General features: G+C 49.3%; 1 protein-coding gene across 1 annotated transcript; it reads right to left on the minus strand.

The window, feature by feature from the left end:
• Positions 1–3,200: 3,200 nt before the first annotated feature.
• On the minus strand, positions 3,201–25,381 carry LOC127584374 (deoxycytidine kinase-like). Its single transcript, XM_052041146.1, has 7 exons — positions 25,300–25,381; positions 20,353–20,471; positions 16,934–17,127; positions 15,836–15,983; positions 12,815–12,930; positions 5,468–5,567; positions 3,201–3,227 (listed from the first exon to the last, which is right to left on the minus strand). The coding sequence occupies exons 1-7, from the start codon at positions 25,379–25,381 to the stop codon at positions 3,201–3,203; spliced, it is 786 nt and encodes a 261-aa protein (XP_051897106.1).
• Positions 25,382–25,434: the final 53 nt, after the last annotated feature.

Consider the following 25,434-nt stretch of genomic DNA (forward strand, 5'->3'; position numbering starts at 1 on the left):
CTCCGGACGGGAGAGGGGAGAAGAGAGAATGTCCGGGGTGGAAGGGATCCTTGGTTACATTGGCTGCTTTGGAACAAATCATGGGGAGTTGGGAAGAAGTTCTTCAACTCGGGCGGAGAGGTCTGGAACTGACTGCCTGACAGAGGCCCCCCACTCTATTTCAAAAGAACTTGGAAACCACTTGATATGCTGTAATGTAAACTCCGAGTAGGGAATGGAATTAAGCTGAGGGGTTCTTTTTTGAGTGATATGATCTGCTCTGTAAACCTCTTTGCTGGCACGGTAGCATAGTGGTTAGCGTAACACTATTACAGCACCAGCAACGTGGGTTCAGTTTTGGTCTCTGTCTGTAAGGATTTTGTACGCTTTCCCCTGTGTGCGTTTTCTCCGGGTGCTCCAGTTTCCTCCCACATTCCAAACGGGTTAGGGCTCCAAATGGGCATACAATGCTGGAAGCGTGGCGGCACTTGTGGGCTGCCCCCAGAACACTCTACGCAAAAGATGCATTTCACTGTGTGTTTTGATGTACATGTGACTAATAAAGATATCTTATCTTATCTTATGATTCTACCTTTGCCTCTCCATATCAGAGCTCTGGAACATTTCCCAGATATATCACACCATAAGTTGAGACCAAGTTCAACAAGCTCAGCTCAAAGTTTTGTGGAGTTTCAAAGTACTCTGCGATCTTTGAGGGATAGGACTAATTGGCAACCACATAAATTCACAGTCTCAATCAGCAGATGGAAACTAATGGGTTGAGTTCGGGTTGTCTCTGGAGAAAGACCGGACTCGAGTCCAGAAAGTTCATTCCAGTCTTCCCAGAACTATTGCTAATTGCAGTGGTAACTAGGTTAATAATCCAAGACAAGAAATAGTGGCTTCAGCTGAGGAACATTGAACAGCACTTATTGATACCACAGGAGAATAGGTTAAGAACTTTGACCTCAAGGCAGGAAGAAAATTAAAATGTTTGTAATCTCAAACAGATGAGTCAGAGAAGGTCAAGGGGAGATTTAATCGAGCTGTTCAGAATTAGGAAGGATTAGGGTACTGTGCCGAGCGAGAAGCTGTTTCCAGGGGCAGGAGGGTGGGTGATCAGAGAGTGGAGGGGGCAGCAAAGGACCACAAGGGAGGGGAATGTTTTCCTTTGAAGCAGCGGCCTGTTGTGATTTGGGATGTGCTGCCTGGAAGGGCGGCAGGAACAGCTTCAACGTTTTTATAAAGCAAAGGTTTGCACAGCTGGGGAAGAGGAGTGGGGAAGAGAGGATAATTCGAGACCTCTATCTCCAAGCTTGCTCGGGTATGAAGCGTAGACCTGTGTGCTGTATCACCTTGTCTATTTGTCTGAAGTTATTCATACCTCAAATACATTCACTGACACGAAAATAAACCCTATCCCTGGGTTCCTCTCATAGCAATGAATCAAATCAGTTTTTGCAGCTGATTAACATTCATTGTCGACTGGCCATTAGTCAAAACGTTAATTAACTGGTCTTAATTGGTCATGGTGGGCCGAAGGGCCTGATTTGTGCTGTATGGTTCTATGGTTCGTATCTTGAGCCTGATCAATGTGCAGAAATTTAGCCACATGGATACTGAGGGACAGGGGCAGGTCAGGCATCAAAACAGGAAATGCTGGAAAAACTCAGCAGGTCGGGCAGCGTCTGTGGAGAGAGAAATAGAATAGATGGTTTGGGTTGAACTCCCTTCATTAGGACTGGGGAAGAGAGAAAACAAATTAGTTTTAAGTTACAGAGAGGGTGGGGAGGGATGGATATGACAAAGGGGAGATCTGTGTGCAAAGGAGAGAGTCAGTGTGTGAGGGAGAGAGAGAGTGTGTGACAGAGAGAGAGAGTCAATGTGAGGGAGAGAGTGTGGCGGAGAGAGAGAGTCAGTATGTGAGAGGGAGAGTGTGACAGAGAGAGTGTGACAGAGAGTGTGTGTGACAGAGAGAGAGAGTCAGTGTGAGGGAGAGAGTGTGGCGGAGAGAGAGAGTCAGTATGTGAGAGGGAGAGTGTGACAGAGAGAGTGTGACAGAGAGTGTGTGTGACAGAGAGAGAGAGTCAGTGTGAGGGAGAGAGTGTGGCGGAGAGAGAGAGTCAGTATGTGAGAGGGAGAGTGTGACAGAGAGAGTGTGACAGAGAGTGTGTGTGACAGAGAGAGAGAGTCAGTGTGAGGGAGAGAGTGTGGTGGAGAGAGAGAGTCAGTATGTGAGAGGGAGAGTGTGACAGAGAGAGTGTGACAGAGAGTGTGTGTGACAGAGAGAGAGAGTCAGTGTGAGGGAGAGAGTGTGGCGGAGAGAGAGAGTCAGTATGTGAGAGGGAGAGTGTGACAGAGAGAGTGTGACAGAGAGTGTGTGTGACAGAGAGAGAGAGTCAGTGTGAGGGAGAGAGTGTGGCGGAGAGAGAGAGTCAGTATGTGAGAGGGAGAGTGTGACAGAGAGAGTGTGACAGAGAGTGTGTGTGACAGAGAGAGAGAGTCAGTGTAAGGGAGAGAGTGTGGCGGAGAGAGAGAGTCAGTATGTGAGAGGGAGAGTGTGACAGAGAGAGTGTGACAGAGAGTGTGTGTGACAGAGAGAGAGAGTCAATGTGAGGGAGAGAGTGTGGCGGAGAGAGAGAGTCAGTATGTGAGAGGGAGAGTGTGACAGAGAGAGTGTGACAGAGAGTGTGTGTGACAGAGAGAGAGAGTCAGTGTGTGATGGAGAGTGAGAGAGTGTATGACAGAGAGAGTCAGTCAGTGTGGGACAGATCAAAAGGGAGAGAGACAGGGAGTCGGTGTATGGAGAGAGTGCTGGTGTGTGGGAGGGGTAGAGTCAGGGTGTGAAGTGGGGAGTGCTGAAGACCAGAGCCCAGACACTTCCAGTAGAGGACAAATGTTCCTGAATCTGCAATTTGCCAAAATTTGTGATTTTACATAGTCCTTTAGTTGTAAATCATGCAAAGAATCACTTCCTCAATCCACAGTGAGACCAGACTTTGATACAAGACAATATTTATTCTTTTTTTGTTTCTCATTAAAATACTTAACAAAAAGAATTGTTATTTTACAATATCTAGATGTAGTTCAGTTGTTAACTGAAGCTTGCACGATAACAGACAGACACACGGGAATCAGAAGGACAAAATGTCAGCAGCTCCACCTCTTCCCTCTCGTTTAACTGTTGATTCCCAGTTCCTTGCTCCAGGGGATTCCGCTCCTTACAACAAGTGTAGAAAGTCCTTGATCTGAAGAAGAGAAACAGTGAAATTTTTAATGCTTACACCCAGAGGGTCGGAGAGTGATTGCGCATGGTGTTTCATTGGATCAGGTTTGCACTACTTGAAGAAATGAATTATTCCCACAAACTCCTGGGAGTTTCTGACCCACAACCACTCTGAAATAAGAATAGAAAATGCTGGAAACACTCAGCAGGTCAGGCAGCATCGGTGGAGAGAGAAGCGGGGTTAATGCTTCACCTTTTTCCCTTGGGCAGAGTGCTACGTTTAGGGAGGGTAGGTGACAGTTAACATGGGCGGTGGGAACATTGACACAGTTGGTTCGGCAGTAAGGAATGAATGGATCCAGAGGGGGTAAGAGGTTAGAGGCAGGGTGCAGCTGTTTGGGAACTCTGAAGACAGGAGGAAGGGTCTACACTCTGGGCTGATCATTCCCGGCCAAAGAAATGAGCACAGAGCTGAAGGTGGAAGACAAAACCCTCAACATTATGGAGACACGAGAGACTGCGGACGCTGGAATCTGGAGTAACACACGATCTGCTGGAGGAACTCAGCGGGTCAGGCAGCATCTGTGGAGGGGAATGGACAGTCGATGTTTCGGGCCAGGACCTGAGGGGAGATAGCCGGTATAAAGTGAGGGGCGGAGGTGGAGCAAGAGCTGGCGGGTGATGGGTGGATCCAGGTGAGGGAGGTGATGGGTGGATCCAGGTGAGGGGGGTGATGGGTGGATCCAGGTGAGGGAGGTGATGGGTGGATCCAGGTGAGGGAGGTGATGGGTGGATCCAGGTGAGGGGGGTGATGGGCAAATGAGGGAGGGGGGAAGAGCAGGAATGATGTCGGAATCTGGGAGGTGAGAGGTGGAAGTGACAAAGGGCGAAAGATGATGGAATCTGACATCATTCCCACTCTCCCCCCTCCCTCACCTCCCTATCACCCCCCCTCACCTGCATCCACCTGTCACCTGACAGCTCTTGCTCCACCCCTTCCCCCCACGCTTAATACCGGCTCTCTCCCCTCTTTCTTTCAGTCCCGATGAAGGATCGAGACCCGAAACGTCAACTGTCCATTTCCCTCTGTGGACGCTGCCCGACCCGCTGAGTTCCTCCAGCATTTTGTGCCTAGCTCAACATTATGTCACTGAATTCACTGAGATGGGGACAAGGGCAAGGGCTTCTGTTGAAAAGGACAGGTATTTGGGGATGCAGAGTATTTTGAAATAGAATTAGTTTAAGAGCTCTGTCCCTTAACTAACATGACTGAGGTGGATTGTCCGTGGGGTATATACTTTGGTGCAGCTGTAGAGGGAGCTGGTGAGACCACACTGGGAGAACTTTATACACTTTAAGGAAGATCAAAGAACTGCGGATGCTGGAAATCTGAAATAAGAAGTCAGAACTGATGAAGGGTCCTCAATCTGAAACATTAACCGTCTCTCTCTCCACAGACGCAGCCTGACCTGCTGAGTGTTCCCAGCATTTCCTGTTTTTATTTCAGCTTAGGGATGGATGTGCCTGCAGTAGAGGCTGTGTTCATTGGGTTGATTCCTGGGATGCAGAACGTAAAGTTTGAAAGTTGCCTGTACTCAACGCAATATGGAAGAATTTTAGATGACCTTATTAAAATGTACAAGAATCTGAGGGGGATTGAGAGGGTGGGTGCTGAGAGGATGTTCCTCTAGTGTGGGTAGCCGGTACTGGAGGGTATACCTTCAGAATAAGGGGCCGCCCTATTAAGATAGAGGTGAGGACCATAACTGTGGATTTCTCTGATCCAGAGAGCTGTGGTGTCTGAGTCATTGAATACCTTAAGATGGAGAATGGCATTTGAACTTGGAAAGAGTCTGAGGTATGGGGAGAGAGGGGAGAGTGGTGTTGCGGCCAATATTGGATCAGACTAGCACAGTGAAACAGGCTTGAGGGCCAAATGGTCTACTCCTACTTTTATCTTACGTTCTCTTTCTCCCTGTTGTTTGTGGGAGCTTGCTGTGCACAGATTGGCTACCACACTCCCTCTATCATATATACCACAGCTGTGGTATATGGCTGGAATGTCTGAAAGGTGCTATCAAAATGCACGTTCATTCTTTCGTGTAAACAAGAACAGAGAGAGTGCTTCACTCTGCAAAGCCATGGCCAAACTCTCACTTCTACCTCAATTCCGTCAATGATATTGCACAAAACTTACAAAACCTTTTATTTATAACAGGTTAGCTACATTAGTGAATTTTACGTTTATCAATATTCCTGTACCTTCTCAATCATCTTTTGACAGATGGCTTCATTCTGCTTGAAATCCTCATTGGCATCCAACGTCAAAACCGGAATTTCATTCAGATAATCAAAATGCAAGCTGTAATTAGAACAACCCATTAAACCAAAAGTCAAACAAACCAATAGTGTCCCTTCCTAAGTAGCTAATATCATTAAAGAAATTTACATCCGATAGGACTTTCACAAATCAGACACTTACGTGAAAGATTGCCAGCACTGACATTGAGTAAAGGCATTGTGTGGACTTACAGGTCGTCCCCATGTTCCAGCAGAGTTCTGTTCCTGTGAACTCTTTGTAACCCAGGCAGTTCATAGAACATAGAACATTACAGCACAGTACAGGCCCTTCAGCCCACAATGTTGTGCTGACATTTTATCCTGCTCTGAGATCTATATAACCTTTCCCTCCCAAATGTTAACCCTTCCTTCATATTTTTCTATCATTCATGTGTCTACCTAAGAGTCTCTTAAATGTCCCTAATGTATCTGCCCCCACAACCTCTGCCGGCAGTGCGTTCCACGCACCCACCACTCTCTGTGTAAAAAACTTACCCCTGACATCCCCCTTATACCTTCCTCCAATCACCTTAAGATTATGCCCCCTCGTGTTAGCCATTGTCGGCCTGGGAAAAAGTCACAAGTCAGAAATGCGGTCGCAGACCAAGTTCCTGCACGTAGATACCTGCAGCCCTGCAACAGCTGGCGAATCCATCCTGCCGGCCTCCCGAACGCTCGCTCAGGTGTACAGGTTGTACCTAAGTTGGGTGTTTGTAAGTTGGGGAGGACCTGCAGTGAGTACTTTCTAATTTAATCGGAAATTGCTGAGTAAAGCCTTCTGCTCCAGTCTCATACCTCTGTCCTAATTGATTCAATCCTCTCCCCAGTTTTGTGTGGGAGCAGGAGGAGGCCATTCAGCCCTTTTGTGCTTATTCTGACATTCAACTGGATCTTGGCTGCTCTGTAGCTTAATTCAGAATAATTGGTTCCCACTGTTTAAAGAGGAAACATGAGTGGTGTTGGCACGTGGTAAGAGAATGTGTTGAATTGATGCTACAATGAATGCAGAGAAAGACATGCCCCAGTTGGCTCCATTACACTTAATATCCTTCCTTAAAGCAAAATAATCAGCACAGTTTTGACATTTTAATTCTCTCCCTCTCCCTGCAGCAAGTAGTTTGGAAGGTAACCGGCACATTGTTCTTTATTGTAAGGGGGATGGGGTTTAGAAATAGGGAAGTTTTGTTACAATTGCGCTGGGTACAGGTGAGGCCACACCAGCATAGTTTTGGTCCCCATCTTTAAGAAAGGATACACCAGCACTGGAGACAGTCCTGTTGCGATTCATCAGGCTAATGTCTGGGCTGTCCAATCAGAACATGAATCTGTATTCCATGGAGATTAGAATGAGGGATGAGCTAGATGAAACACATTAGATTTTCAGGGAGCAAGACAGGGTAGATGTCGAGATGTTTCCACCAGTGGGAGAGTCTCAAATGAGGGGACACAGTTATAAGGTGAGGGGCCAGTCACTGAAAACTGAGGCATGTAGGAACTTCTCATGGAGGGTGGTTAATCTCTGCTTCTCTGCTCCAGAGGGTTATGGAGGCTGGATCAGCTGGGGTGCTTAAAGAGGAGGTAGGTACATTTTGAACGGTCAAAGGTCTTGGGGAACTGGCACAGAAGAGGAGTTGAATAAGCCACGATCATATTGAATGGTGGGCCAGGTTTGAGGGGCCGAGTGGCTGACTCTGCTCTCCTTTTCCTGTGTCCCCCCGGCCCCAGCAGGCTCTTGGTGGAGAGAGTTCCAGATTCCCACTGACCTTTGTATGGGAACAAGCTTCCTGATCTAACTCCGGAATGGCTGGCCCTGGCTTTGTGGTTCTGCCGTTCGGGACTACCGGCACCGGAGGAAATGGTTTCTCTCCCTCCAGCCTATAAAATCACCTAAAGGGCCTCCATCAGATCACCTCTTAATCCCTACTCAAGGAAACACAAGCCCATTCTGTGCTGCCTTCCCCTTTGTTCCAGCCTTTAACCCCAGTACCATTCTGGATAATCTCTGCAGCTCCCTCTTCAAGTCCAATCTATCCTTTGAGAGCTCTGATGACCAGGGCGGGATTTTGTGCCACACAGGTGATTATCCCTAAAATTCCTTTCCACCACCCTTCAAGTGTAGGAATTAATGACTGATGACTGTCTCTGAGGCCCGTGTTGTTGCTCAGCTGGTTAACGTGGGAAGGAACGATGGTTGAACCCGTTTCATTGACCTCCTTGAATTGGACAGTGCAAGATGGGAGCCATTGGGCCCATGAAGTCAAAGCAGCTCCTTCAAGGAGCTGACGAGTTGGCTCTCCCTCCTTCTCCCGATGTCCCTACATTCCCCCTCTTTCCCTGTTGAGTACTCATCCAATTCCCATTGCCAGGAAGCATTGAACCTGTATCTGCTTCATGCTCCCTAAAGATCTAAAATGCTTCAACTGGGTCATCCCTCATTCAACGAAACCCCATAGAATGCAGCTTCAATGTCTGTAGCTGGCGATGATTGGACAGCCCAGGCATTGACCTGGTGAATCTCATTCAGACTGTCTCCAGTGCTGGTATATCTGTTCTTAAACAAGGGGACCAAAACCATGCCGGTGTGGCCTCACCTGTACCCCGTGCATTTGTAACAATTTCCTCCTTCCTTGGGCTGTTGCAAAATATCCTCCGGCAAGATTCCCTCTACCCTGGGACAAGACCTATCCCTCAACTAACCTGGGCAAAACAGATTGCTGGTGGTGGGAGTCTGCAGGGCTCAGAATGGACGTTCTGCTTTCCACATGCCAACTCTTCAAAGGTGCTTCACTGCCTTGATTAGACACAATTCCAGCTGAGGCCCTTCTTCCCCTACCTGTGTCCTGGACCAACATTTATCCCTGTCCCTGAGTTCTGGGACAATACTTATCCCTCTTGCTCTTTCTGGGGCCCCTGTATCTTTGACTAGTATTTATTCAACTGATTGCAATACAGTTAGTGTGTGTTACTTCATTTAATGACAGATTCTTGCTCCATGAGGTTCAAATAGACCAAAATGTTGTGAATTTTAAAAGTATTTCCACAAGCGACGTCTTTCAACAGTTGAAGCCATTGTGCAAACAGGCTGGCTATTTGAACGACACAGAAGCAAACAGGTAAAGGTAAACTGACAAAACACGGGTTCGGCCTCATTCGATTGAGTTCAGTTCTGAGCTCCATGCTTTCATACAGAAATCAAATGCCCTGCAGACTGATTTACTGGGATGAGATATCAGACCCTGCAGAGAGACTGTAGAAGGTACGCCTGTCAAACCAGGGGAGGTTAGGGCGAGACTTTGCAGTGGGGTTCAGACTTAGAAAGGACGTCAATCACAGACGACCCCTCTCATCCCTCCCACGATCTATTTGTCCCACTGCCGTCTGACAAGCGGTACCAGAGCATCCGGGCCAGAACTACTAGACTGTACAACAGTTTCTTCACCCAGGCTGTCAGGCTCCTGAATACCCTGGGGGCAGTCTCAGACAAATGCCGCGTCAAAAGTCCTGCTTTGCACAACGGCGTATCAGAACTTTGGCCGCTGCTGAACATGTTATACACTTAGTGCAATACACTGAGTTCTGCATTTTCTTTGTCCAGTTTGGTTTTGCACTAACCCTGCACTAATTTTGTATCCTGTATATACCATTCTTTGCACTATTTGTGTTTGCACAATTTTTCGGTTTGTGTTTATTGTCTGTTCTTTGTTCTATGTATGTCCTCTGTTGTGTGAGTCTGGGGGAAATGACATTTCATTCCTCCATATGCTTTACAGCATATGGGTGAATCACAATAAAGGATAACTTGAACTTGAACTATTAATGGGGGCACTTTCTAGTGCTAAGTTGGTCAGGAGGCAATATGCAACCAATGTGAGGTCACTGACAAAATCATGAAACAAAATTCCAATGCAGTGAGTTATTAGGGTGTGCCTGAAAATATGGTGAAGCCAGATTTAACAGGAACTTTCAACAGGGGAAATAATTAGAGAAACTACTTGCCGGCCTGTGGGGAAGGGATGGAGAGTCTATGGGGAGTGGGGCTGATTGGAAAGCTCATTTAGAGATCTAGCCTAGGCACAATGGGCTGGATGGCCTCCTGTTCTGCATCATTCTGTGGTTCTGTGGTTGCAGCTAGAAAACTTAGAAGCCTTTGAACTGCAGTGAATCAAATTATTGAGTGTGGCAGAACAATCAATAATAATTTTGAAATCTTCACTCGGAACCAAAGACGCTGATAGATGACACAACACCATCAGTATCCCTAATGGTTGATTTATGGTGAAAAGTAACATTAGTTGTGTTTAAGGAAAACATCAGCAATTCTCAGGCAACGCAGAATACTTCACTACCTGCATTTCTTACAGATAGAAACGACTTCCCTCCACAGAGAGGTGAAACCATCATGCAGACAGGGAGCACCATTCAGTGGTGTAGCAGAAGAACGAGAAACAGAAGAGGTGCGAGATCGGGTTCCATAAACCACAGCGGAAGGGAAGCCACGGTCCCCAAAAAAGGAGGGCATTTCAACCCTGGAGGATTCAGGGTTTCGACCTGAAACGTCGACAGTTTCTTTCCTCCCACAGATTCTGCTCAATCCACTGAGTTCCTCCAGTACGTTATTTATTGCTCTAGGGATCACTGTACCCTTGGAGCAACTTCCCACCAGTTCCCCGAGGTGAATGTAAAGATCCCACCCCACTGTCTCATGGAAGAGCAAGGGAGTTCCCCAAGGGTCCTACCCAATGTTTAAAGCCCAACTAATATCATTAACACTCATTATCTGGTCATTTTTATATTTCAGTCCAAGAGCTTGCTGCATGTAAGTTGGGACAGAGCTCCGGCAATATGTCAGTACAAATCCTTCGATGTGTGAGGGGAATCTTGGACTGTCCCAATTGATGGCCCTGAAATGCAGTAGACTACAGCTCACTCTGAATGTGGACAATAATAACCTGCACTCAAATAGCAAAAAAAAAACTGCAGGTGCTGGAAAACTGAGATAAAAATCGAATGCTGGAAACACTCAGCAGGTCAGGCAGTGTCTGTGAAGACGAGAGCTAACGTTTCAGGTCAATGACATTTCATCAGAATAATAACTTGTATTTACTTAACACCTTTAAGTAAGGAACATATCCCAAGGAACTTTGTGAGATTGTTAAGAGTCATAGAGCAACACAGCACGGATACAGGCCCTTCAGCCCAACCAGTCCATGCCGACCACAGTGCCCATCCAGCTAGTCCCAATTTCCTGTGTTCGGCCCACATCCCTCCAAGCCCCGCCCCTCCATGTACCTATCCAAGTGCTTCTTAAATGATTCTATTGTACCTGCCTCACCCACTTCCTCTGGCAGCTCGTTCCCTACACTCACCACCCTCTGTGTGGAAACATTGCCCCTCAGGTCCCTTTTAAATCTTTCCCCTCTCACCCTAAACCTATGCCCCCTAGTTTGGGACTCCCCTACCCTGGGGGAAAGACTGTTACCGTCCACCTTATCTATGCCTCTCATAATTTAAAACACTCCTATAAGGTCACCCCCTCATTCTCCTACGTTCCAAGGAATAAAAACCCAGCCTGGCCAATCTCTCCCTATAACTCAGGCCCTCGAGTCCTGGCAACATCCTCATAAATCTTCTCTGTGCTCTTTCCAGCTTAACTACATCTTTCCTCTAACAGGGTGACCAAAACTGTGCACAGTGCTCCAAGTGCAGCCTCAACAATGACTTATACAACTGCAGCATCATGTCCCAACTCCCATACTCAGTGCCCTGACTGATGAAGGCCAGCGTGCTGAACGCCTTCTTCACCACCCTGTCTGTGACACCACTTTCAATGAACTATGCACTTGCACTCCTAGGTCAAACACAAGTGAAGCCTTACAACAAAGAGATGGTATCAGGGAGAAAGAGAGGCAGAGAGTTTGAGGGAGGAAACACAGAGTTTAGGATCAAGGCAGCTGGAGTCACAGCACAGATGTGAAGCAGATACATTTGGAAATGGTCGAGAGGCCAGAACAGGATGCGCGCAGAGAGGTCGGAGGGTTGTGAGGCTGAAAGATGTCACAGAGCAGGCGACACCATGGCAGGATCCGAAAACAAAAGACGAGAACGACAAAATCCAGAGGAGAGACTTGGACTCAGCCCGAATTGTGATGTTACACCTGACCACTCCGTGCCTGAATCACAGTAACACACTGCAGCCTGTTCCTCAAAGGTCTGTTGACCAGTACTGAATCCTGTTGGGATGCAGAATGTGTGGATTGGAGTTTAAAAAAGGTTAATTACACTAACAATAAACAAAGACTTGCATTTACATAGTGCCTTTTACAACCTCAGGGCATCAGGAAATATTACAGTAAATGATAGAGCAAGGAAAACAATCTGCTGGAGGAACTCAGGGGGTCAGGCAGCATCTGTGGAGGCAGGGAGGTGGTTAACCTTCTGTGCTGAGACCCTGCAGCAGTGATGATGTCCCTTGGAATCTGCCAGGTGTATTGGCCAATTTTCACCCCTAACCCAGAACAGGTTACCTGGTTCATCACTTGTTTGCTTGTTAGCTTTTAGAGTCATAGAGTCATACAGCACGGACACAGGCCCTTTGGCCCAACTGGTCCATGCTGACCAAGGTGCCCCATCCAAGCTAGTCCCATTTGCCAGCGTTTGGCCCATAACCTTTCGATCCATGTACCGGTCCAAATGTCTTCTAAAAGTTGTTATTGTACCTGCCTCACCCACTGGCAGCCCGTTCCACATTTTGCTGGGTACATTGACTGAACTTCAACGTTATCCATTGTGACAAAATGTTTTGGGTTGCTCTGATGATCAGCTAAGATGCTACGTCAATGCACACCCTTCACCCATAAAGATGGAGAGGGCTCCTGCACTTCTCCTTCACCACTGAGCTGTGCAGGAGGGCAGGCGATAAGAGGGCTGGCTTTGGGGGGCAATGGAAAAAAGACCAGGGGGAGCAAGAGCAGAATCTGACTTTTTGAGCGAAGCTGCAGTAGGGACGTGAGGTGGAAGGAGGTTCAACGGCAACTTCCACATTGGAGTTGGACAAAAATTGCAGAGGAAAGAATTGGGATAAGGCAGGGGAGCTGGGGCTGATTGGACTGTCTGGCCTCCCTGTCCATCAGTTGCAGCCCACCCACCTCACTCCCCAGCCAGGCAGGGTAGGTTGAGTTCACGTCATTTGCACCAACTCTATGTTCCCACGTTCTCATCAACTCTCTCCACAAATTCAGGTACTGGGAGTAAGATCTCATGTGTACTCACTGCATCGTCCGGTGCTGCAGCCAGTCCTCATGCTTGGTGTGAAGCTTCTCCAGATACTCCATGGGAATTGTCTGCTCCTCCTGCCGTCCCCTCACATTGAGCCTCTTCATGCAGACCTGGGTAGGGAGAGAGGCAGTATCCTCACTTACAGAGGCCCACCCAGCTAATGGTTTTCATCCCAAACTCTGTTCCCAGGCTCCCTGTGTTTGTAAAGGAGCAGACTGCCCAATGCTTCCCCAACTCACGTTACACTCAGTGCCCTCAGCACACTGCTACACCAGCCAGCTCAGCAGCAGTCCCTCTCTGACTCAGTACTGATGGTCAAGCATCACTTCCAACACGTTGCTGAGGCCGCATTTGGAATATTGTGTTCAGTTTTGGTCACCCTGTTATAGGAAAGATGCCATTAAGCTGGGAAGAGCACAGAGGAGATTTACGAGGATGTTGCCGGGACTCGAGGGACTGAGTAATGGAGGGAGGTTTAGCAGCTTGGCACTGTTTTCATTGGAGCGTAGGAGAATGAGGGGTGATCCTATAGAGGTGTATAAAATATGAGGGGCACAGACAGGGTGAATGCACACAGTTTTTTCCCAGAGTTGAGGAATCAAGAACTAGAGGGCATGGATTTAAGGTGAGAGGGGGAAGATTTAATAAGAACCTGAGGCACAACTTTTTCACCCGGGGATGATCAGTACGTGGAACGAGCTGCCAGAGGAAGTGGTTGAAACAGGTACAATGACAACATTTAAAAGATACTTGGACAGGTACATGGACAGGAAAGGTTTCGAGGGATATGGGCCAAACGTGGGCAAATGGGACTGGCTTGGATGGGCATCTTGGTCAGCATGGACCAGTTGGGCCGAAGGGCCTGTTTCCCTGTGGTATGACTCCATGACTGACTCTACAACCACCAAACCTGTACGTACCGAAGGAGTGCTATACTGTCAACAGCAATGCTTTTGTTAAAATTCATTTTCAGAATCTGGGTGCTGCCGGCGAGACCAGAATTTGTCATCTATCTCATTGACCTCGAGAAGGTGGTGGTGAGCCACTTTCTTGAATTGCTACAGTCCCTCTGGTGACGGTGCTCCCACAGTGCTGTTGGGGAGGGAGTTCCCACATTTAGACCCAGTGACAATATATTGCCAAACAACCTGGAGGGGAACCTGCACGTGGTGGTGTTCCCCTGCATCTGTTGCCCTTCTTTGTACTGGAGCTTGTGTGTTTCGCAAGGTGCTGCTGGAGTGTCCTGGGTGAGTAAATGTGTTTTGTAGACAGTGCACACTGCAGCCCCTGTGTACCGGTGGTGGAGGGAGGGAGGTGGTGTGTGGGGGTGGTGGATGGGGAGCTGATCGAGCAGCTGCTTTGTCCTGGATAGCTGAGCTTTTCAGGGTCGTTGGGGCTGCCCCCAGCCCGGCCAGTGGAGAGCGCTCTACCACACTCCTGACATGTGCCTCGTCGATGGTGGAAAGGCCTTGGGGTGTCGGGAGGTGAGTCACTCACCACAGGGTTAATGTCCAGCTCCAGTTGAGTTTCTGGTCAGTGGTGACCCTCCAGGATGCAGATGGAGGGGACTCAGCGGTGCTAGTGGTATTGTGTGTCTGGGTAAGCAATTTTTGTTGGAGATGGTCATTGCCTGCCACTGTTGGAAGCACAGGAACAGGCCCTTCAGCCAATCGAGCTCACACTGGGCACCAACCTCCCATTTATACTAATCCTATGTTCCCACACTCTCATCAACTCCCCCAGATTCTACCCCTCAACCACACACTGGGGGCAATTTACAGCAGCCACCGACCCACACGTTGTTGGGATGTGGGAGGAAACCGGAGCACCCAGGGGAAGCCAATGCAATCACAGGGAGAACGTGCAAACTCCACGCAGACAGCACCAGAAGTCAGGGTTGAATCAGGTAACTGGAGCTGTGAGGCTGAAGCTCTACCCTCTGGGCACAAATGTTACGTCACTTATCAGCCCGTGGATCTGTCTTTTCATTAAGACCCCAGTCCAGGTCCTTGTGTTGTGCCTCTCCCAGGAGGTGACGCTGCCGGAGGTGACATGGTGCATTTTCACATCTGAACCTACTTTGTGATTGGATGGTGGTCATGTGATATACATCCACTGTCATGGATGTGAATAGCCAGACCAGTCTTTCCCAGGAACTGGAAGATTCCACACAGTTCGAGAGCTTTCAGCCTTTGTAAATAAACCAGCACTCCTTTGATAAGATGCAGGCACGGTAGTGTAGCGGTTAGCATAGCGCTATTACAGCACCAGCGACCCGGGTTCAATTCCGGCTGCTCTTTGTTTGTACGTTCTCCCTGTGTCTGCGTGGGTTTCCTCTGGGTGCTCCGGTTTCCTCCCACATTGCAAAGACGTACGGGTTAGGAAGTTGTGGGCATGCTATGCTGGCACCAGAAGCGTGGCGACACTTGCGGGCTGCCCCCAGAACACTTTACGCAAAAGATGCATTTCACTGTGTGTTTCGATGTACATGTGACTAATAAAGAAATCTTATATATTAATCGCTGAGTCCTGATGCACATGTTAAGACACTACAGGATCATCCAACCATGACACTCCAGGGTCTGGGGGTTGGTTTGTGACAGGTGTGATAAGCCAGCTGTCTGTCAGTCCAGTAAAACTCCGATAATCTGCAGTCTGATGGTGGGAAATCTGATGGTTCATTATCTGGCTCACCGGGTGATGTTGGCCGTGGTCTCTTCCTCACCTACTGGGGCCTGTGTAACGTCTAAGAATAAAGTGTGGTGGGGTACAAGTAGAAATGACATCCAATAGTCCAGAAAATCTGCCTGCCTGACACCAGGAAAGTCTCCAGTGTACCGGAGTATTGGAGTTTTACTGCACCGAGAATCCTAACCAAGTGTGATCCCAGCCGGAGTCGGCAGGATTTCCTTCTCCTGAGGGGCGTCAGTGAACCATCTGAGGTTCGATTCAGCTGATGGTTTAGCTGATGGCTTATCTGTAGAAGGACCATGAAGGAGCAGACAACAGACTCACCTCTGGCGTCGCTCGAAGGTAGATGATGCCATCGAGTTTGATCCGGTTTCCAGACCGGTTGTGTATCCAGCCGTGCCAGTCCTGGTAAATGATCCACTCCGTCTCGTTGATGCAGTGGGATTCATACAGGTTAGTTGCAAAGACGTACCTGCCGTAAAAAAAGTAGTTACATGGGAGTTCAGCAGATCTTCAGGGAACGGTGACTCGAAGTCGCACCTCTTGTGTGAGAGAAGTCCATCTCACCGATCAGCTTCCAGGGGAGAGTTAGCTGAAGGCTCAGGAACTATATTACTAAGCAGTGGTTGAATAGCAAAAAACTGCAGATGCTGGAAATCTGAAGTAAAAACAGAAAATGCAAGAAACACTCAGCAGGTCAGGCAGCATCTGTGGAGAGAGGTCAATCACCCCCTATCAGGGCAGGTAAAAGTCAGAACTGAAGTAAGTGGAAGAGAAAAGGGAGGGGTAGAAATGACATTGACAGTGTGACCCTCCCTCAGTACTGCCCCTCCCACAGTGTGACCCTCCCTCAGTACTGCCTCTCCCACAGTGTGACCCTCCCTCAGTACTGCCCCTCCCACAGTGTGACCCTCCCTCAGTACTGCCTCTCCCACAGTGTGACCCTCCCTCAGTACTGCCCCTCCCACAGTGTGACCCTCCCTCAGTACTGCCTCTCCTACAGTGTGACCCTCCCTCAGTACTGCCTCTCCCACAGTGTGACCCTCCCTCAGTACTGCCCCTCCCACAGTATGACCCTCCCTCAGTACCTCCCATCCCACAATGTGACACTCCCTCAGTACTGCCCCTCCCACAGTGTGACCCTCCCTCAGTACTGCCCCTCCCACAGTGTGACCCTCCCTCAGTACTGCCTCTGCCACAGTGTGACCCTCCCTCAGTACTGCCCCTCCCACAGTGTGACCCTCCCTCAGTACTGCCTCTGCCACAGTGTGACCCTCCCTCAGTACTGCCCCTCCCACAGTGTGAACTTCAAAGTTCTGACTGACAGGTGAGGTACTGAGCACTGATCCACTTTGCATTAACTTCCCCAGTCTGGGGTTACAGGTGAATCCCAACAGTGTCTGCAGGCCACGTGGACAGTACCTGTCACTGTAGAGAGATCGCTCGAAGAACTGAACGGGGTGAGCCGAGTCCTGCAGCTTGTCACTGACACACCTGAGCTGGGAGCGGGCCCTGCTCAGGCAGGCATAGTTCTGGAAGGTGTAGGACCAGCGTTCTGGCTTGTCGTACATCATCTGCAGGAGGTTGCCTCCGCTCTTCTGAGACGTTGTCAGCTCCTTCAACACACCGAGGACAGTTTGAGTAAACAGCAGCAAAAAGCAAAAGATATCAAAAACTTTGTCAAGTCGAGTTTATTGTCACAGGCACAAGTACCCTGAGGTACAGGTACATTGACAAACTTGCTTGCAGCAGCATCACGGGCACGTAGGTACAGACAACATTCTTCAAAGCAGTCGAGCTCCAGAATCAGTCAGGCACCTCCTCAATCTCCACACGGGGGTGGGTGGGTGGAGGTGACTCGATCAAGAGATGGGATCCTAGGGTAACATATTCTGCCCCTCTCCGAGATGTAATGGGGACATCATGCGACAGTCCTGACCAATGTTTAACCAACATCACAACATAGACGGGATGTGCCTACACCACGCCCCCCCCCCCCCAGCCCCCTTTCACCCATCTCCGTCCCCCTCCTGGTTCCATCCACCCACTTCACACACAGGTTCCCCCCCACCCCATCCCAATCTGGTTCCATCTGCCATGCTCCCCTCCCCTGACGGATCCCACTCTCACCTCCTTTACTCACCTCTGTGTTCCTGCTTCTCTCCCTCCAGCGGCCGTCTCCAACCTTCACCCTCCCCTGCCCCACCCTGCTCTATCTGTTCTTTTTCACTTTTCTCTCTCTCTCTGTCTGTCTCCATCTATCACCACCTGCCGTTGGCTCCCAACTCCACCCCTGCTCCCCTCCCCTTTATAGCACACCCTGCCCGTCACCGTACACCTCTGGAGACACAGGAGACTGCAGACATTGGAATCTGGAGCAACAAACCATCTGCTGGAGGAACTCAGCGGATCAGGCAGCATCTGTGGGGGGGGGAAGGAACTGTCGATGTTTCGGGTCAGAGCCATCTCACACCCTTCTTCAGTCCACCAGTCGCCTCAGACTCCTTTCTCACCACCCCGGTTCTCCTCTCTATACGGGCCACCTCGCCTCTCCACTCAGTCCTGATGCAGGGCTCCGATCTGAAATGTCGACAATTCCTTTCCTCCCACAGATGCTGCTCGACCCGCTGAGTTCCTCCAGCAGATGGTTTGTTGTTCTCAACATAGATAATCTTCTCGTTGTCCACTCCTGACTGCGGGAGCTCATTCTGTAAGAGTTTTTCCATTGCCTTTCCAACAGTGCACAGTGACTGCACTTGGCAATGTAATTCATTCTCAGTAAAATGTCCAATGGTTGTGAAAGGCACTATATAAATGTAGATTCCTTTGTTCCTTCCCTAGTACGGAACGATACCAACAGAAGGAGATAGAGCTCAACTGCATCAGCTCAAATCCACAACTTTTACTGCCAGCATAAAACAAACCGCTGGAGGAACTCAGCAGGTCAGGCAGCATCTGTGGAAGGAAATGGACAGTCGACGTTTCGGCTCGACTGACCTGCTGCATTTCTCCTGCATTTTATTTTTAACTCCAGATTCCAGCACCTGCAGTCTCTTGTGCCTCCACCTCTACCGGCAGAAAGGACAGGGGTAGCAGTTACAGGGGACACCAGCTCATCCATCCTGGCTTCAAAATGCATCACCATTCCTTCGAATTACTGGGTCTAAGTTCTGGAACTTCACCAGAAGGACTACAAGAAGGCAGCTCACCATAGGAAATTAGGGATTGGCAATAAATGCTGGTCTTGCCAACGAGCGCCAGGTCCCAAGGAATTTTGCAAGCTTCTGGGAATATTTGACAACAAATGCAGTAAACAGCAGGCTGCACCTGGACTCACCCATCCCCTGCCTGCGTGTGGTCCTCCCCCTCCCATGACCTTCTTATTCCGGCTTCTGCCCTCTTCCTTTCCGGTCCTGATGAAGGGTCTCGACCCGAGACGTCGACTGTTCATTTCCCTCCATAGATGCTGCCTGACCTGCTGAGTTCCTCCAGCACTTTGTGTGTGTTACCTCAGGCTGCATTCTCTTCTGCTTTGAATCACTTTACATTTCAGAGGGCGACATCTTCCGTTCAATACCCTCCCTTTTCTCTTTCCCTTTCACTTCCCATTTCCCCTTCCCGGGAGTTCCCTTTCCTACTGAAAACCCTCCAGCCCAGTAACGGCTGAGTTGGATCAAAGGTCGGCCGTCACACCTTTAAGGCCCTGCCCTCTGTTCTGGACACCTCCACCAGATGGAGTCATTTTGCATCTTGAGCCCATCAAATGCTTCAAGTATCTTGCAGAGTTTGATTGGACCAGCCCCTTCACCACCCCTGCTGCAAAGAATGCTCCAGCGAGGGGGCTATCAACCTCTCCTTATAACTTCAACCCCACCCCCAGCTGGCGGATCCATCAGCCCCTAGCTGACCAAAGCAGTCGGAGAAAATCTCGTGTAACACATTGGTGGAGGGTTGGAGGGAGATGAAAGTTTTTCCTCAGAGTCACAGATTCATAGAGTCATACAGCACGGAAACAGGCCCTTCTGCCCAACCGGTCCTTGCCCACCAAGACGCCAATCTAAACTAGTCCCAGTTGCCTGCGTTTGGCCCATATCCCTCTAAACCACATACCTGTCCAAGTGCCTTTTCAAAGTTGTTCATTTACCTGCCTCAACCACTTCCTCTGGCAGCTTATTCCATATACAGACCACCCTCTGAGTGAAGACATTGTCCCTCAGGTTCCTGTTAAATCTCTCCCCTCACCTTAAACCTGCACCCTCTAGTTCTTGATTCCCCAACCCTGGGAAACAGACTGTGCGCATTCACCCTGTCTATGCCCCTCATGATTTTATACACCTCTATAAGATCACCCCTCAGTCTCCAACACTCCAATGAATAAAAGTCCTAGCCTGAAATGAATGAGGCTGTGGGTCTGGAACTCTCCACCTGAGAAGGTGAGAGATGCAGAAACCTCGGCCACATTTAAACAGTATCTGGATGTGTACTTGAAGATCAGTGACCTGCAGGGCTCCAGACCCAGTCTGGGAAGGCAGGGTTAGGCTGGGCAACAGAATGGCTCCCTTCTGCGTCACAAATCAAGAGAAGGCCATTCAGCTCCTCAAGCCTGTCATCTTGGCCAGTCTATCTCAGCTCCACTTCCCCCACACAATTCTCAGATTGTCCCACCCACTGCACCCAGGAATCTAACAATTTCAGGCTTGAAAATACCCAACAAGTGAATTCCTGTCTCAAGGACGAGCCCTTCCAAAGAAGCGCTACCCCCACCGCTGAAGAAACCTCTCCGCGTCTCTGCTCAAGTTGACCAACGTCAATAGAAGAGGCAATTGTGAAGTCTATGATACCTCGGATTCCTCTTTGTCAGTTTGTGCAACGCTGCACCAACGAGCGATGGGCTCGAGCACCACATCCCAGTCCTGGCTCACTTCTCCCAGTATCTGAACCAACGTTGATTTTCCAGCAGCTGTAACATCAGAATCAGAAGCAGGTTTATTACCACTGACAGAGGATGTGAAGTGTGTTGTTTTGCAGCAGCAGTACGGTGCAAGACATAAAATGACTACAAACTACAGAAATAAGTAAATAGAACAAAAGAGGAATAATGAGGTAGTGTTCATGCGTTCATGGACCATTCAGGAATCTGATGGCGGAGGGGAAGAAGCTGTTCCTGAATCATTGAGTGTGGGTCTTCAGGCTCCTGTATCACCTTTGATGTAACAATTCTTCAACTAAACAAGCAGTTCCGAGGTAAATGTAACTGAATGATGGGAAAGGTTCGAGGGGCAGAATGGATGAGACCTGTTCTCTTGGAAGGGAGAACACATGCAGACATTGGGGGGTGGGATCATTTGGATCGCTCTTCCAAAGCACCAGTAAGGGCATGATGGGTTGAATGGCCTCTTTCTAGAGGGAGGATTATAGAGAAGTACAGTGGGCTCTTCGGCCCATTGAATCCGTGCCGACCATCGAGCACCCATTTACGCCAATCCTACCCTAACCCATTTTATTCTCCCCACACTCCCATAATCTCCCCCCAGATTCTACCCCTCACCTACACACTAGAGGCAATTTACAGCAGCCAATTAACCCACCGACTTGCACGTCTTTGGGATGTGGGAGGAGACCAGAGCACCCGGGAGAAACCCACACGGTCACAGGGAGAATGTGCAAACTCCACACAGACAGCACCTGAGGTCAGGATTGAACCCGGGTCTCTGGCACAGTGAGGCAGTGGCTCTACTGTGCCAGAGAGTTTAATATTTTAGAAATGACACTTATTTTAGAAATGACAAGGCACAGGAACCTCCCAGAGCCAAAAAAAAGGGCCAAGCAATATTCTATTTAATAATGGACAATGAACCAGATGTGGTTCACAACCTGACGGTGCGTGAGCATTTATGCAATTGCTGTTGTGGGTGAAATGAAGATCTACAGTGTGATCAAGAGAGAGGAAGATAAACCATCTCTCAGATTCTAGCTTTGGATTAGACTGATGTCCACGGTCCGAGATGGAGACCGGGAGCTGAGCAGTCTGTCCACGAGTGAAATGGCAGCAGGTCACTGGTGCTCCGGTAAGAATGTTATACTCAGTGACTGAACACCCAGTGCCCACTGAGGAAGGACACCCTTAGATTTCATGTCCCTCACTGTAAAGTAATTTCTTCCTGCCACAGTGCTAATGGCCACCTCCATATCCTGTGATTGTGGTCCCTGATGCTAGATTCTCCAGTCAATGGGGGACAGCCTCCTGGGATTTATCCCGTCAATCTCCCCCTGAATCCTGGATGTCTCAGTAGGATCACCTCCCCTTCTTCTACAGCCTGACTCAGTCTCTGCTGGTTACAGGGCTGGTAAAATCCCAGGTGCACTGACTCCAGGACCGGTGTCCATCCACCCTTGGGTACGTGGATGTAAGCACCAAGGTCTCCCCAAAGCCTTGATCTTTGCTCGGTCCCTGGAATCCAGGGCAAGGTTTTTGCAGGTTCCATGTTGAGGATGTTCAAAGCCAGTTCAACAGAAGTTTGGACACTGGCGGAATCAGAGGATTCAGTTGGGAAAGTGAAGGCAGAGGGCGAGCCACAGTCTTGGTGAAGGAGGTAGCAGGTGAGGGGCAGAGTGGTCTCCAAAGAAGGGACAAGAACATGAAGGGAACTGAGGATTGGGCTGGGGTCAAAATGAAGGTGTTGCTGAACCGGGATTGGTGTAGAGCAACAATCCCAGAGTCCATGGGTGAAGGTCAATGAGCCCAGGGGTCAAGGGTGAAGGTCAACAAACCCAGGGACCATTGGTGGGCAAAGCGCCTGGGGTCAAGGATGAAGGTCAATGAGCCCACAGGTCAAGGGTGAAAGTCAATTACACAGGGGTCAAGGATGAAAGTCAATTACACAGGGGTCAGAGGTGAAGGGGTCTCTGCAGTGCAAGTCATGTAGAGCTCTTGGAAGGCTGCAGGGATAGGAAGGATCATTCTCCCACCCCGTGGGGAAGGCCAGGAGGTGGGGAGGGCTCCATGGGATAAGTAAAACCTAAAGCTCTTCCTGAGACATAAAAACTGGGAATGAAAGTCAAAATACTGCAGATGTTGATAATCTGAAATAAAAACAGGAAATGTTGGACAGACTCACAATGTCAGGCTACATCTGTGGAGAGAGAAACTTGGTTGAGGACCCTTTGACTTTTGACCTTTGACTGCTCTGAAACTTGGTTGCAGAACAGAGAAAGTGAGAAATTAGTTTAAGTTGCAGAGAGGATGCAGGAGGGAGGGACAGGACAAAGGGAATGTCTCCAACGGGGTAAGAACAGATTTGCCTAGATGGTTCCAATGTTTACAGCACAGCCTGGTTAGTAGGTCAACAAGGGCATTCAGAACGAGTGAGAGAGAGAGAGAGAGAGAGAGTGGGAGAGAGAGAGAGAGACAGGGATAGAGACAGAGAGAAAGGGAGAGAGCAAGAGGCAGAAAGAGAGAGAGGGGGTAGAGACAGACAGAGATACTGCGAGAGACATGGAGAGAGAGAGAGAGAGAGGGAGGGAGTGAGAGAACACAGACAAGAGGATGTTAAAGCTGTGAAATGCAGGGCAGAGCTAGTGCCAAAATCTGAAACCAGAAGGTTCTGGGAATGCCCAACAGATCAGGCAATGTCTGTGGAGACAAGAAACCTGAGGTAATCAATGACCTACAGCAGAACTGGCCACTTCTGACATTGTTGAAGTTGATATTGAGTCCAGAAGGCTGCGTTGTGTCTGGGTGATGAGGTGCTGGTCTCCAAACCTACATTGGGCCTTGTTGGGACAGTGCAGGAGTCCACACACAGGGAGATCAGAGCAGGGATGGGATGGACGATTAAAGTGACAGGCAACTGGTTCACGGTTGGCCCTGGGGACAGAACATCGGTGCTCCATAAAGCAGTCACCCAACCTGTGTTTGGTTTCTCCAGCGTGGAGGAGACCACATTTGGGGCACAGAATGCAGTAGGCGAGATTGGAAGAAGTGGGAGTGGGATTGCCTCACCTGGAAGGGCTGTTTGGGTCCCTGGATGGAGGCAAGGGAAGGGGTGAAAGGACAGGTGCAAAAACAAGCTGCTGGAGGAACTCAGCGAGTCGGGCAGCATCTGTGGAGGCAGAGGGATGGCCGATGTTTTGGGTTGGGGGTAGGGAAGGACAGGCATTGCATCTCCTGCAGTTGCAGAGAAAGTCCTGCGAGAAGGGGAGTGGTTGGTGGCAGATTAGTTTATTATTGTCACTTGTACCGAGGTACAGTGAAAATTTTGTCTTGCATACCGATCGTACTGATCAGTTCATTACACAGTGTGTTGAGGTAGTACAGGGTAAAACAATAACAGAATGCAGAGTAAAGTGTCACAGCTACAGAGGCAGTGCAGGCAGACAATAAGATCATAATGAGGTAGATTGTGAGGTCAGGAGTCCATCTTATCATACTAAGGGACCGTTCAATAGTCTTATAACAGCGGGATAGAAGCCGTCCTTGAGCCTGGTGGTATGTGCTTTCAGGCTTTTGTATCTTCTGCCCGATGGGAGGGGGTAGAAGAGACAATGCCCAGGGTGGGTGGGGTCTTTGATTATGCTGGCTACTTTACCGAGGCAATGGGAAGTGTAGACCATGGAGGGGAGGCTAGTTTCCGTGATGTGCTGAGCTGTGTCCACAACTCTCTGCAGTTTCTTGTGGTCCTGAGCAGAGCAATTACAGGCAGTCACAAAGGGAAAGGTTCTTTCAGGATATTGAAAGGGTAGGGGAGGGGAGGAGAGGATGTGCCTGGTGATGAAATCTTGCTGAAAGATGTGGAAATAGCAACGGATAATCCAATAAATGTGATACCTGGTGGGTCCGAGTGTGAGGACCTGGGGACCCAGGTCCTTGCTCTGGCTGGGAGGAGAAGGGGTAGGAACGGAGGTGTGGGGAATCGATGGGAAGTGGTTCAGGGCTCTATGGTAGAGGGGAAGCCACGGATCAGGAAGGAAGAAGTTATCTCTGAGGCCTGTGTGGGAAGTCTCATTGTTGGAGCAAATATACAGGAGCCAGAGGAACTGGGGGAATGGACAGGAGTTAGGGTGGGAGGAGATAGCTGTGGCAGTCTGTGGGCTTGTCATGGATATTAGTCACAAAGGCAACCACTGAGACGGAGATGGAGAGATCCAGAAAGGGAAGGGAAGGGGTCAGAGATGGACCATGTGGTGACCGTAGGGAAGAAATTGGCAGCCAAAGCAAGGAAATGTTCAAGTTCTGCATGAGTGCAGGAAGCAGCACTATTGCTGTTTCAATGTACTGGAACAAGAGCGGAAGGAGTGGTCCTGAGTAACTGAAACAACCGTCCATATATCCTACAAAATGACAGGCACAACTTGGGCCCATACCAGTTCCCATGGCTACACGCTTGACCTGGAGAAAGTGAGTTGGAGAAGTTATTCAACGTGAGGATAAGTTCAGCAAGGTGAACGAGAGAGTTGGTGGACAGGAACTGGTTGGAAGAAGCAGAGGGCCCTCAGACCCTCCTGGTGAGGGAGGGAGGTGACAAAGGATTGTAAAGTTGAAATGGTTGGGACCAGGAAACTGGAAATGGTCAAAGTGACAGAGGGCATCAGAAGGGCCACAGATATTAGTGGAAGAGGGAGTGGACCAGGACAAAGGGTGGAATCAAGGCTGTAAGAGATGTTTGGTGGGACAAGAGGAGGTGTGTGAGGAAAGATCAGGCTGCAGAGTGCTGAGAGGCTCTCCCTCTGCTCCAAGACACCCGTGCACTCTGCACTGTCAGGAGATTCACAGCTGCTCCATCACTCACCTATATTCCCCTCGACAGAGACCCTCCTGAGGACGTTGTTGTGGGAGTCTTCCCGGCTCCGTTTGCTAGGAGGCAGTGCCATGATGTGGAGTGTGGCGGGGGTTAGTGGTAGACTCTCGGCCCTGCTCCCTGTCT

This window comes from Pristis pectinata, chromosome 2 (genome assembly GCF_009764475.1).
Source record: "Pristis pectinata isolate sPriPec2 chromosome 2, sPriPec2.1.pri, whole genome shotgun sequence".
NCBI classification, from domain to species: Eukaryota; Metazoa; Chordata; class Chondrichthyes; order Rhinopristiformes; family Pristidae; genus Pristis; species Pristis pectinata.

Excerpts from the sequence above, each read along its gene's own strand:
- LOC127584374 (XM_052041146.1), bottom strand. The coding sequence starts at position 25,381 with ATGGCACTGCCTCCTAGCAAACGGAGCCGGGAAGACTCCCACAACAAC. Across the intron at positions 20,472-25,299 it reads CTCTGTCGAGGGGAATATAG|CTGCTGGAAAATCAACGTTG; the intron begins GTGAGTGATGGA and ends CTGATGTTACAG. Across the intron at positions 3,228-5,467 it reads GTCAAAAGATGATTGAGAAG|ATCAAGGACTTTCTACACTT; the intron begins GTACAGGAATAT and ends TCTCTTCTTCAG.